The sequence below is a fragment of the Mauremys reevesii genome, linkage group 5, assembly GCF_016161935.1.
Source record: "Mauremys reevesii isolate NIE-2019 linkage group 5, ASM1616193v1, whole genome shotgun sequence".
In the NCBI taxonomy this organism is placed as follows: Eukaryota; Metazoa; Chordata; order Testudines; family Geoemydidae; genus Mauremys; species Mauremys reevesii.
This window is the reverse complement of record NC_052627.1, coordinates 34,986,649-35,000,947: the sequence shown is the minus strand read 5'-3', so window position 1 is coordinate 35,000,947 and position 14,299 is coordinate 34,986,649. Positions and strand designations below refer to the sequence as shown.

The 14,299-nt window shown below is 39.3% G+C and overlaps 2 protein-coding genes across 5 annotated transcripts in view; both read right to left on the bottom strand.

The window, feature by feature from the left end:
* Positions 1 to 14,299, bottom strand: part of PPP3CA (protein phosphatase 3 catalytic subunit alpha) — a 320,675-nt gene that overhangs the window by 40,249 nt on the left and 266,127 nt on the right. For all 4 annotated transcript variants that reach the window (XM_039540970.1, XM_039540969.1, XM_039540972.1 and 1 more), the window contains 2 exons: positions 9,881 to 9,958; positions 6,185 to 6,279 (listed from right to left, as the gene is read on the bottom strand). In XM_039540970.1, the coding sequence (XP_039396904.1) occupies positions 6,185 to 6,279; positions 9,881 to 9,958 (173 nt within the window). The remainder of the gene's footprint in view (positions 1 to 6,184; positions 6,280 to 9,880; positions 9,959 to 14,299) is intronic.
* On the bottom strand, positions 12,059 to 12,370 carry LOC120406318 (histone H4-like). The gene has a single exon (XM_039540973.1). The coding sequence runs from the start codon at positions 12,368 to 12,370 to the stop codon at positions 12,059 to 12,061; it is 312 nt and encodes a 103-aa protein (XP_039396907.1).

Below are 14,299 nucleotides of genomic sequence, written 5' to 3'. Positions count from 1 at the left end.
GGTGAAATTGAGACAGTCATCTAATTGGGGGCAATCTATAACCTTGGTCCCACTGACAACAATCAAGAATGGCAACCATTTTGAAATACGCCATTTCTCAGTGGAAATCTCTGTAATGGAGCATGATTCTTCAGCCTCTGTAAAGGAGAAACTTTCAGTTATGAATAATGAGAAAAAATTATCATTAATTGTAAAAGAAGTCTTCAGATGTATCCTATGCAGAGTTTCAGTGAGTGTTGCTATAAAGGACATCTGAAGCATCTGTATAACTTGTACACTAAGATCATTCAGGAAAAAAGTGGTCTGACATTGGGTGCTAAATTTCTTAATGGAATCATCTTAAAATTAATTGTTACTAACTGCTTGTAAATGATCAGAAAATTCATTCTGTGCTCAGAGAATACGTTTTGTAATTTTGGGGAGGATATACTGCATTCCATATACAAAACAAAGCACTGGAATCCCTGCTTTAAGTGAAAAGCTCAACTTTAACAATGGAGCCATGAGTTGTGCTCCCATATAGTATAACAGATTGGCTAACTAGTGACTACATTTCATGCATGAGAGGACAGGCTGGGGAAAAGGGGTGGTAAAAATACTGGGGGGTGGAAATAGGAACAAAGGGAAAGGAAATATTTAATGTGGTACACAGGGTTATGACTAGAGTAACAGGGTGAAATATAAAAAGGGAAAATTTAGGTTGAATATACCAGGAAAACCTTCCCTAACAGTAAGTTTTATTTAAATCATAGAATAATTTCTCCCAAAGAAACAGCCGAATTCCCAGTTCTTGGGACTTTGATCAGAAGATCAAATAAGTCACTTGTAGTGAACATGCCTACACTGGCAATTATACCCTAATCATTTTTTATCATCTTTGTTGCTATGATAAGAAGTGGTCTTTTATATAAGCACAGTGAAGAATGCTAGAGAAAACTGATAGGTTCGATATGATAAAACAAAGATGATAAACAAATCAGATTATTACATCATTCCTCTGTCCCTTATGGTACTATTTCCCAAGTATCTGTTTTGAGATGTGCTACCGGGCACTTTTCCAAGGTGAAACTAATTTTGTTATTGTCTTTCTATATCCCTTTGGATTACTTATCTATCTCAGTTGGTGTCCACAACACCTCCCTTTTTGCTGTCTTCTGTGAATTTCGTAAACACGCTATTTACTCCTTTTTCTAGGGCATTAATGAATGTTTCACAAATAATCAATGTAGAGGCTGCTTTCTTGCTTTTTATAGTACTATAGATCTCCGTGCATAATCTGTTTCTCTCTCCTGATCTGATTTTTTGTATTAGCAACACACTGTGGACTTTAAAGGGTTTAGGAAGACATATCCTGTTATTCTTGTCAAAATGTTCCAACTCCCCAGTGGCTATATCAGTGTTATAAGATGTAATCTTAAAAAACAAAACAAAAAACACCCTCCAAGATGAGCATTTGCCTTCAGATAGCTAGTTAAATTGTTCATTCAGCCAAAAAACCCTCCATTTTTAAAAGTGACAGTCAGACACTAAAATATAAACGTATTGACAATAAACAGAAATGATTGACTATTACTGAGTACTGTATAATTTCCCATTTCTGTATCCATTATCTCAGCAAAAATAGCACTACTGTACATCCTGATGTCCTAAACAAATGTAAAAAACAAAAGTGAAAAATACTGTAATAAGTTAAAATACTTACATACTGTACATGGGCTACTGATCAACAAATACTGTATTCTTTAGCCTCCATATACTGTTGCCATAAGGAATTTCAATATTGTTCAAAAATAGGCATGACTCTTCAGAAAAGTTGTTATAGTACAGCAGCAATGTTAAGTGCCTCATTTGATAAAATCTTAGCTTGGCTTCTGTGCGTGGACTCGGGAATAACAGATCGTGATGGGCTCACTGCGATTCACAGACACGGCTGCACTCACCCATGCAATTTGCACGGAGCTTTTGTTTCAACATACCTTTTCCTCAAGGCCTCATAAAACCATCATATTTAAAATACCACAATCAAGTAAAGATTATTTTCTTGCACTTGGGGATCTGCATCTCTTATCAAACAAGGGTCATTCATTGGAAAAACATGAACATACCAGTATTTCCTATCAGAACATTTTTCTTTATATGCAGAGAGCTACAGAATGCACTAAAGAGCACCATATAATTCACTAAAAAGTTTAATTTTTTTTTCTATCATGCTTCTCACCATAATATCTGGCACCTCAAAAACCTTGAAGAATTCAACATCTGCAGCTGTGTTGACAAAGAAGCAGGAGATAGCAAAATGTGGGGCAACATTTCCCTCAACCTGAATCACTGAGAGTTTTATCTTTTTAAGTAACTAGGGCTTGTTTCATTGCTGCATTACTACTGTTTTATGTTGGTGTAACTTCTGAGATTTCAGGGAACTGGTCTCCACATCTTTAAATGAAGGACTCTTTCTAATGTATCTCAGGGGTTTTAGAACATTGAACTAAGATGGAAATCCTCTTCAGACATACCTCTCCACTAAAACACTATATACTAGAGACAGCACACACATCACAATCTTAATTCTGCCCCAGCACAAATGCAAACCTTCCAACCCATCCTTTCTCGATACCACAGCGCCCCATCACATTCACTCATTAGAAAGATAAAAATATATCTGATCATCACTTCTAGTTTGCTGGCCAATCTTTTTAGTTTCCTCAAAATCTTACTGTATTAATCTACAAGCGACATATAACAAACCACACATACCGTTTTATGTGCAGGTGCGGGTGTAAGTCAAAACTATGTGCAAATTTCTGACTTTTTATTACAATAAAAGCTGTTATCCGGCACTTTACCAACCAGAAAGCTCTATAAACTGGCATTTCTGATCTTCATTTAAAGTCCGGTTTATAGTCTAGTTGGCGTGGGGCCAGCAGGCTCCCTACCTGGCTCCACGTGGCTCCCTGCAAACAGCGATATGTCCCTGCTGCTCCTAGGTGGAGGAACGGTCACCGGGGGGGGGGGGGACTCAGTGTGCTGCCCCCTCCCCGAGCACTGGCTCTGCTGCTCCCACTGGCCGGGAACTGTGGTCAATGGAAGCTGCGGGGGCAGCACCTGCAGGAGGAGGCAGTGTGCAGAGCCATCTAGCCACACCTCCACCTAGGAGCAGCAGGGACATGTCGCTGCTTGTGAGGAGCTGCCCGAGGTGAGCGCTGCCTGGATCTGGCACCCCAAAACCCCTCCCGCACCCCCACCTCCTGCCCCGAGCCCCCTCCCACACTCAAAATCCCTCCCAGAGCCCATGCCCCACACCCCCTCCTGCTCCCCAAACCCTAGCCCTGAGTCCCCTCCTGCATCCAAACTCTCTCTCAGTTAACCGGAACTCTTGACTTACTGGCACCCCACATTCCCCCAACATGCTGGATAACAAAGCTTTTACTGTAGTTTGTAATGTAGAAGCCAGAGGCGCCTGAAAAAAAATCATGTGATTCAAAATCTGAAGTTGTAAGGGCAATTTCTAACTCATTACAGCTCAGAAGCAAATTAGAATTTTCTAAAGCTCTTCAAATAAATTGACCATCTTTACTTAGAGATGACATGCTGTGAATTTGGGCAAGCACTAAGGCTTGTAATTGAGAAAGTGTCCTCAGTCAACATGATCTGCTCTAAGAGAAAAATGGCAGAATGCTTCCTCGGGTCCCAATCGCCTCTGACGTGGGCCAGACATTCCTTCATGCAGTCTTGGTACATGCAGTTTCTGCCCCTGAGCTGACATGCTGGTAAGTCACTAGTTGCAGTTCTATAGGAAGCCTTTACTAAGTCTTCTCTCACCTCCACTGAAATTGCCCAGTCAGAATCACTATATTATTAATGGATGGATCTGCAGCAAATCAAGCTACAGTCTACAAAGAATATCCCAGACCATAACATTCAGAATCATGGCATTTTCTTTTCCTGGACTGAGCCAGCAGCAGATTGCAGTCAAGACTGAAGTGCACAAGCAATGCAGTGTGTAAAAGTTTCTATAGCACACTTGGAATGCCTTACCCAGTCATCTCAATCTCAGGAGAAAGTGGTTTGTTTTTTTTCCTTGCAAGAAATTCTGACAAAAATTCATTCAAACGATATTTATGCTCAGCCTTAAATTCATTAAAAGCAACACATTAAAGAGAGTGATTCTCTGGCATATTGGAGCAGATCTTAATCCATTGTTAATTTGACTTTAGCTCACTCGGACCAAATAGGGAGAGGAACTGAGCACCTGAATGTCAACAGCAGTTGTAGATAATCAGAATTTGCAACAGTAGTAGTTGCACATAACGGTTCTTTATCAGAAAGGCTTCTGAATACTGGGTAATCTTATCTCATCTGTGGTCTGTCATACCTAGGAATCATGGAACAAGAAAGATGACTCATTTCTGAGACTGATATGATAGAGGGGCATTCCTCTGTTCATCCCCTGACATTTGGGGATTTAAAAATCAGATGCTGAGTTCTATTTTATCATTGTTCTTGTGTGTCAAATGCTTGCCATAATGACAAAAGCCTGTACTGTCAACCCCCATACTCCTAATACTAACACTTTAAAAAACACAATTACAGGCAAATCTGAAATGCTGGTCCAACCTACTTTACTACTACGGACCCGCTAAGGGCAACTACTGGTATATGCTCGAACAGAAATCTCTCCCCCACTTACGTTGTCTTTACTGCACTTCCAATTCCTAAGTCTCTTGTGTTGATCTGTGTTGCTAGGACTCAAAATATATTTGCTTAAGCACAGTTCCTACATGCTTTACTTTGTGCATAAATAGCAACTGGTAGCAAGGCTTTGATGTTGCTGGTAGTGTACCTTTAATAATTTTTTTTTGCAAGTTAATGTGCATTTGTATTTTGCCAAAATATGCTAAATCTAGCTTCTAGCAGTGAACCAATTTCTTCCCTCACATATAGTAAAGCATTTGCATAATAGCTTTTTAAAATGCTTAGAAGTTTTATACAATAACCTATTAAAATCATGCTAGTGCCGAAGTCTCTTTTCTTTTGCACATTTTATACCAAATACTTTGTCTATAGGCAAGGACTGAAAACTCCATCTGTCCCCTTAGGAAAGCTAAACACCTTGTAATGGGTTAATAGGTCGGGATCATGGAAACGGTAGTCTATAATGAAAATCTCCTCATTAACATGGTAAGGAAAAAGTAGTTATGGAGGTCTTTATAGTCCCCATATTTTCTTTCACCTATAGGGTGACCAGATGTCCTGATTTTATAGGGACAGAACCGATTTGTGGGTCTTTTTCTTATATAGGCACCTATTACCTCCCACCTCCGCCCCGATTTTTCACATTTGCTGTCTGGTCACGCTGTTCACCTACCAAAGCATACTAGTTTTATTCCAACTGGAGTAGCAGAAAGTGAAGATATCCTGCTGTGAATATTGGATTTAGCAGTAAGTGTTATTGGAATGCTCTGATTTAGAACAGCTTTTTTTCTGCAACTCATTAGGGGAACTTACAGTCACTGTAAGTGCTGTAGTCACTGTTGTAGTAACTTAATGTAAGCTGCATCCTCTTGTATTTAAGTTGTGTTGAGTCTTCACAGAGTGGCTAGTATATTATTTAAGCAGCAGGCTTTTTTGTTTGTTTATGTATATTTTCCTCTCTTTGCACTATATGTAAAAATGATTAACAAAACAAAACATGAAGTAGGGTGCTCAGATACTATGGGCTCTATAAGAACCTAGATTATATTAGGACTGAGACTTTTCTATATTACGCCCATTAATCTTACAAGTAACAAAGGGCCAGATGGCTTATTTTAAAAAGTAGCAGAGGGCTTAGAAAATTTCAACCATAGATTTTACAAAGTGCTTCCTTCGGTTATTAGAATTGTTGCCAATTTAATTCCCCAAATAAAATTTTATTTAACAACCGACACTCAAAATACAAAAGTATCCAAGGACATATAAGACAGAAACATAGAAGTATGTAGCGATCTGTATATATATATACATACACATCTGATTGGTACACATCTCATTAAATTTATATTGCGTAACAAAAGTAAACAGGCATGAACTAATAAAAGGACAAAGAGTGAACACAAAGAATCAAAAATGGGAAACTGCATAAAATGCTTGCGTAAAGAGATAATGCTACTACTGTGCATCAACAGAAGGAAAAGAGCTCTCCTACCTTTGTTATTGTATACATCTAGATAGTTTGGTGCTGAAAAAATTGTAATTAGTGAAGGGAAGCCTGTTGTTTGGCTTTTCCTGTACATACGATACCTAAAGGAAATGACAGGTTATATTATTAACAGTATTATTAATCATTTGTACAGTGCTCTAAGCGTACAACACGTCACTGACTTAAAACAGGTCAAAAAAAGCAACAGATCACTCCAAATGGTTTTACCATGTGAAGTTACAAGCAATAGAAATGAATTATCTTCAAAGCTATGCATGAAGGATTTGCTATAGATTTAGAACTTGCCTATAGTTGGGATTACTGTGATTTCAAGCAGAGGTAAATTCAAATGGTGCAAATTGTGATTTCCATGTTTTTTGTACCAGTGCAGCTACACTGGTTGCTGGTTCCTAACGATTGAAACCCAATCATGCAAACTGTGGTAGGAAAGAAAATACTAACGAGGAGCATTACACATTCTGGATGAAATCTTGGGCTCCCTGAAGTCATTGGGAGTTTTGCCACTGACTTCAACGGGATGAGGTTTTCACCCTTCATCTATTGATGGAGGGTTCTTCTCAAAATAAATTTGCAAAGGGATTATAAGATACTCAAAGAGATAGAATAGGTAAACTAATTCAGATGTCTTGGAGGACCCTGGGTCACAGGCATTTCTATAGTAACCTCCCCCAAGCAGAGTGTTATACTTCAAAATCAGTATTAATAAAGTATAAAGCACATTCATGAAATTACAAATTATATCATTTTACAACCATGCAACGCAGTATCACCCAGAAGTATACTTCCCCCTATGGAAAAAAATGTTTAGCCTCACAATGGAATGTCAAATCTAGTCCAGTCCATGGACTAGCATGCTAATGCCTATACATTTTCATTACTCATCCCTGCTGGCTTGTACAGACCAAAGGCATATTGTCCCAGCAGGGCAATATTTAATCAATCAGTAATGGAATGGGACACCTGCAGAATTTGGAAGCAAACCAAAAAAATGGAATTTTCCCCCTCGCAAGGCACAAGTAATACCCAATACTGCACTTTAGTTCTCTAATCATTTCTAATAATTCCACAAGAAACTGCAGAATTTGGCAATTGTCCACAAAAGTAAGGAAAAGTATCACAGAGATTCATTGAAATAGCTTTTCGGAATTTCAGTTTAGAATGTTCTCCCCACACCACTCACTGTGTGCGTGCTGCACCATACTGCATGACAGCCTAGCTCTCTCTCTCCTGCAGGCTTGTGGAGAGGTGGGGGTGGGAGCAGTCAGGGCCATGGGCTCACCCTCCTACCAGCCACCTTGAGACGAATGATGGGAGTGGGCTGTGCATAACAGGGTATGAGAAGGCTTCTTGAGCTATTCTCCCCACCCTGTGTACCAGTATAAGTGATAGCCAAAAGGATGCTCTATGGTATATACTGAAAACAAATACCTTTTCCTAATCAAAATGACACCATTTCCTCTTAGGATGCTGTGATGTTATCTGATAAAATATGATCATGTAGATCATTGTTGTTACCACTGTTATATAAGTGCTACAAATCTTGTACAAAGTGTGCCAAGTAAGGTGTCTATAGAAAGGGTATGATTTGCTGAATATGATTATTCTATTTGTATGCATGTACTATTTTTGTATCTGAAGTAATAAGTATTGGCTCCACACCTGTATTTCAAATCTTTGCTTCTCAGTAGAATCCAGAAGCCAGCACATTGTGAAGGAACTATTCAAGATGAATGGCCCATTAAAGAACACTTAACTCACAATGGAAGACGCCCATCTACACTTAATGGACTTTCTTGCTATGGCTAAGTAAAATCATGCATGGACATGTGACTTGCCCATGTGACTCCAACTACCATCCTGTCACCTGTAATTGTCCACAGTGAGAACAATGGGTTTCCCTTCACTGCAGAGAAGCTATAAAAGGCCCTGGAAATATCTCCATTTTGTCTCTTTCCTGCTCAGACCTCTGGACTATGAACTTACACTAATGAGCGCATTCTAACCAAGGGACTGAAGACCTTCCAATGATTTGGAAGCAACCAGAGACTTAACAAGCCAGCAGTGTATTCCATCACTGCAACAAACCTGATTCAAGAACTTTCCATTTATTGTAATCATTTGATTCCTTCAACCAATTTTAACTCTCACTGTTCTTTCTTTCTTTCTATAAATAAACCTTTAGATTTTAGATACTAAAGGATTGGCAACAGCGTGGTTATTGGGTAAGATCTGAATTATATATTGACCTGGGTATGTGGCTGGTCCTTTGGGATCAGAAGAACCTTTTGTTTGATGAAACTGGTTTTAAAGAACCACTCATCTTTAAGTCTAGTGTCTGGATGTTGAATCCAGGACTGGAATGCCTAAGGAGACTGCTTTTCCGACTTCTTTTTGGCTAGTGTGGCGAGACAGAGGTTTACTTTTGTTGCTGGTTTGGTATATCTTATGGGAGAATAATCACCAGTTTTTGGGTGTGTCAGCCCTATTTCTCAGCAGTTTGTCCTGAATTTGGTATTCTCAGTTGTGACCCACAGTGACACGGTGGCAGGTGCACACTGAAGTTTTAATAAACCCATGCTGGTGTCTGAAGCTTCTCTCTCAGTCTGGACTTCCAGGCCATAGAGTGTCCCAATGTCATGACACACATCTTTGTCCACTGTGATGTGTAGGGGAATGTGACAGTGTAAAGCAGTAGTATTTAGTGACAGATGAGGCCTGAGGGTTTTTTTTTTCCCCGTTAGTCACAACTCAGAAGAAAGGTATATAAGGCCAACTACATTAAAACTCTTTTCAGGCAGGTCAGAGGAGGTGGTTCAGGGAACTAGCAGCAACAGTGAGATTTCCCTCCCCACCCCCCCCCAGCACTTTAATTAAAGAACATTGCCCCTAAGTCTGCAGATATTTTTGTACACATTGGAGGCTTTGTTGCAATAGCCTTTGGAGAAAACCCCAGAAGCACACAGCTGCAGAGTAAGACTGATCAGAAAGTGCCAGCACTGCTGTAAACGATTTAAATTTGCAAATCTAGCTAAGGAGCTAGCCAGCAATTGCTACACCTTTTTCTCTCTTCCTGCTAGTGACCCCTCTTCCCTTATTTTAAAGAGACATCCCTTATTTGAAGTCTCATATTCCACTTCCTGAAATAAGATCAAACGCGTCTGTCTTGTAATTCAGCTATGGTTGCATAAAAGATCAGACACTGTAATCCTGGTGTTTGTTTTTATACCATTAATAAAACATTGTGGTTGCTGTCACTCAGAAACAAGTTTCCAACGTCATTTTTCACAGTTATCCTTTGCCTCCTTGTTATGCAGTTGATCATCCTCTACTCTTCACTACTATTGGTGAAGTACAGCTGCTTTGCAACAAATTACCATAGGAAAGCAACAATCTTACAAAACTATAATGAAATGGTTATTATGGGAAACATGTCAGATGTGCACATTCAGGCTTTAATCTTGTGTTTAAATGGCTATATTTTAAAAGGCCTAGAAGTGCTAAGTATCAACACTGAAGTTATAAAGTAAGGGGGATTTGGAACTTTACCATTTTAATTTGGAAGACGGCTAAAAAGGATTATTTTACCTGCTGATTCAGGGAAACCCTTTCCTACAAAAGCCAATGGGTATGAATAATGTTTATTTATTAAGCAAGAACCCCCCTCCCCCTCCACACACTTACCCAGCGTCTTGAGCTTCGTGGGCTCGGAGTATAGATAACAAGTTATTGTGCTGGAGGAATTCACATACAGCAGGATAACTGTTGGAGAAAAAGAAAAGCTCCTGTTATGGAATTATCAGAAGTAGTGCATTCATCTGACATTCAGAAATACCGTATTTGATCAAGCGTGATCAAACAGGTATCATTTATGGAATCAGCTTCTGCTCTGAAGACAGGTTTTTTCAGTTTCATGTTGGAGACAGCACTAGAAGCTGTACTTTTTACATAATTGGGTGGAGGTAAAGCATAGAAAAGCTGCAGTTCATTACATAATAACAGATACCTGTCAGAAAGAAAATCATTTCTATTATACTCTGAGCTTCAAAGCACTCAGAAGAGGATAAATGTAACACAAGGATGGGATGCAACAGAAAACTTGCCCACTCAATACACTATATATTGGTTGCTTAGGGAGAGCATGTATGGTGGTGTACAAAGGAGATATAGAGGCAGATGGAAGAAAGTGGACCTATAGCCAAAATGAAATTGTTTCTAAGTTTCATCTCACCAATAAACAAGACTTCAATTACTTCTCTCCTTGGTATTGTCAAATGTGAATTCTAAAAACGTGTAGTCAAACATATTTCACAGGACCTCTCTACTGAGCTGGGTGTTTTCTATTGCATTGGTGAAAACACAGTCATTAAAACAAAACGATATGAGTTTTACTATAATGATATTTTTCACATTATTCACTTCCCATGGATAATGTTGCCTTAGAAGATGAAAGAGGACTCAGCTCTATATTTCTGTCTTATTTTCAGCCCTCTGAAAACAAGTTCCAACAGCTACTTCATTTGTTGAGGCACTGAGGTTTTATTAAAAGCACAGACATAATAAAAGTACAAAAAGATTGTACATGTTTACAAGATTTGAAAAGCTAACTTTTCCTATGAATTTTTTTAAACTCAAACTCTATTACATCTAAATATAGAAACCTTGGATACAGTCCTGTATTATGGAGGCCCTGGTCATAACTCCATTGTGAATGCTGAGGCTATGCTTTCACTGGACTTCCGTGTGGATGCAGACTATACCAGCAAAGCTGTGTTTTTACCAGTATAGCTTATTCCACCACCCCAAATGAAACAAGCTATTCCTCTGAAGAGCACATTTTCACTGGTATAAATGAACCTATATCAGTCAGGGATCATACTTCTTTGTGCCCTGACTAACAGCTAAGCCAGCAGAAGTTTGTAGGATGGACATAGCATTTTATGTATGAAGAATACACCGTGTGCTCCCCAAACTTCCAGAACTTACTCTTTGAATTTTAAAGGGAATTTGCAAGGACATCTGTGAATTAGTTTATGAATTAAAATCAATTTAAAATGGTCCCTTTCAGATAAGTATAGAATTGAGATTCATTATCCTCTATACTTTTTTACAGATCAGTACAGCCCTATCATATACATTACACACTGTCCATACACAATTTCTCTTAAGTAAACAGTTTTGACTCTCAATTGGGCGAGAGAATTCCAACCCATTTTCTGGTCACTGGTGGCTCTCCACAGCTATCAGTCTTCCCCAGTTTTAGATGATTGTGTTCTCTATAGCTTTCAGGGAAAGAAGCAAGAAACCTCCTCCAATGACATCACAGCCTCAGTATGGAAGAATAGAGGCCCTCTAGCAGCAAACACCCATCACCTACTCCCTCAGCCCCAACCACACAATCAGCAAAACAAGATTATTTCCTTGTCATAGGAAACTTGAGAGTCAGAACAGAGATGGATCAGGACTAAAGACATTGCAAATCTGACAACTTTGGCCATGTCTACAATAGGGGATTACATTGGCATAGTTATGGTGCTGTAGCTATAACCCAATAGCATAGTCACAGCTAAACAACGGAAAGGGTTTATCCACCGCTGTAGGAACACCGCGTTCCTGAGCAATGCTAACTAGGTCAAAGGAAGCATTTTTCCTTCAACCTAGCTGCATCTACAACAGAGGCTAGTTCAGCATAGTTATGGTGCTCAGAGGTGTGGATTTTTTGCATTTGTGGGTGCTGTAGCTACATCATCCTAAATTTTAAGTGTAGACCAGGCCTTTTACCACTCCCTATAAAACCTCTAAGGGACCCTGAATAGACTCTTCATACAGGTGCAGATTACAGAAGAGAATTAATGGCACAGGTTAGCCTCCAAATCCGTACAGAGTATGACCCTGGCGCTTCAACGCATAAACAACATCCATAGCAGTCACAGTCTTCCGCTTCGCATGCTCGGTGTAAGTAACGGCATCTCGGATCACGTTTTCCAGAAACACTTTCAGCACCCCGCGAGTCTCCTCGTAAATGAGACCTGAAATACGCTTCACTCCCCTACGACAAGCCAAACGGCGAATAGCGGGTTTCGTAATGCCCTGGATGTTATCCCTCAACACCCTTCTATGGCGCTTAGCGCCTCCTTCCCCGAGACCCTTGCCTCCCTTACCACAACCAGACATATTCGCTAGAGTTACAGACAAATTCTCTGGTTTTCCTCTCAATCCACTCATGTACAGTCTGGCAGCCTACTCCCTCTAACAGACTGATTTCCCACCCAGGTAAGCCAGGCTATCTTGGACTTAATTGGTTTGGCTTCATGATCTTTTCTCATAGGTCTGCCAGGGCAGGAAGGCCATATATTTCTTTTGCTCTGACACACTGTTGCATATGGGCCCCACTACAACCCTATGGGTCCGGCATCCCAGCAATCCTATCTAGATGAACTAATACCATAAGTGTGTGTGGGGGGGGGATTAAAACTATATTACTATAAACTTACATATAACAATGTGTATTATTTTTAGTATAAAATTATGATTGAAAAAATCAACCAACCAACCAACCCTTTAATGCCAAGGGTCAGTCTGACACATACAGGCTAATATTTGTAACATTCTCTGAGGCAAGAAATTTACCTGAATATACTAAAAGTCAGAAATAGAGTAACTAAGTTGTTCAGGAGATTTGTAAAGGGAGATAAGCCTTAATTCTGGCAACCTGATCCGTGTGGTCAGATCCCTGTACTCCACTAACTTCAGTGGAACGCCTTAAAGGCAGAGCTTTGAGCAGGGGGTTGGACAAGATGACCTTCTGAGGTCTCTTCCAACCCAAATCTTCTATGATTCTATGAGTCAGTCCTTGCAGAAGCTGTTGCAGGATTAAGGACTTTCATTTGTAAGTGATCAGCACAAAGCCAACAATGCTTAGTGGCCCAAAGGAAACAATTCTAACAGCCCTAGTGTAGTTCTAGTAGTGCAGTTTCTGAGTGGTCCAATGAAAACCATTTGCACATGTTGGCATCCTCAATGAGCATTTCAGGCTGAGCCCAATTTACTCTCAGCGAGAAATTGTTTCCAAAATCAGGAGTGAGACAAATTGGCAGGGTAGTGAGGAGACGGTTGTACTGATCCTGTCTTGTGCTGTACTAATTATGAGGAAAAAGAGACTATGTTGGATTTAAGGGCTGTTAAGCCAGAACTTGTCTCAAACACTAATTTGACACTTTAATTTGAAATACAAAAAAGTGTCAGTAACTACTGCTTACACTTTAACTGGATATGTTTAAATAATAAAAGGAGCTGGATTAATAAAAGTAGATGTTTTTCTACTGGTGCAATTTTAACAAATAAATTATGTTCATATCCATTTTCTAATTATAATATTTATACCTATTCTTTCTAAATTTCTATGTTTACATAAAACTGGCACCTCAGAGATATCATGCTGTGCTGTCAACTTGAATTATTATAGAAAATCCAAATTATCTAAATTGTTAAACATGGCAAGCAGGTAGATATCTATCTAGGAATCCAAATATACAAAGAAGAGTGAGCTTAAATAAATTACTCCTCCTCCAAAGGTGCTGTTAGAACTTCATCAGGAAATTCATGGAGTGGCACTACGGGTAACATTCTCTCTCAGCTCTTCCATATAGTCCAGTTAAGTATATGCAGAGAAGTGAAGTAAAAGATAAATCAGCAGCTTTAACAGCAATTTTGGAGGAAGCGACAGTTCCTGTATCTTGCCGCTTAAAGCATATGAAGCATCTTAGCAATCCTATTTTCAAACAATCAATCATAACAGGTTCTAAGAGTCTTTAAAACAAAGATACACCTTTTTTGTACTGACAGTTTTCACGTCTGGATGAAGAACTAGCCATTTCACAAAATGTAATGAGAAGTGACATTTCAGAGATGCAAATGGCTCAGAATTTTGTGTGTGTGACATTTTGTGAAAAATGTCAGTTTCACTCAACTGTATTTGTAACAGTCCATAATTTTTAACAAACTGGAAATATGTGCGTGAGATCCTTACTTTGTATTATACACTTGCTAACAGTTGAGTTCCTGTTGTTTAGGGAACCACTTAATATTTGTACTGCACTTGAA

Coding starts and splice junctions, on each gene's coding strand:
- LOC120406318 (XM_039540973.1), bottom strand. CDS start 12,370: ATGTCTGGTTGTGGTAAGGGAGGCAAGGGTCTCGGGGAAGGAGGCGCT.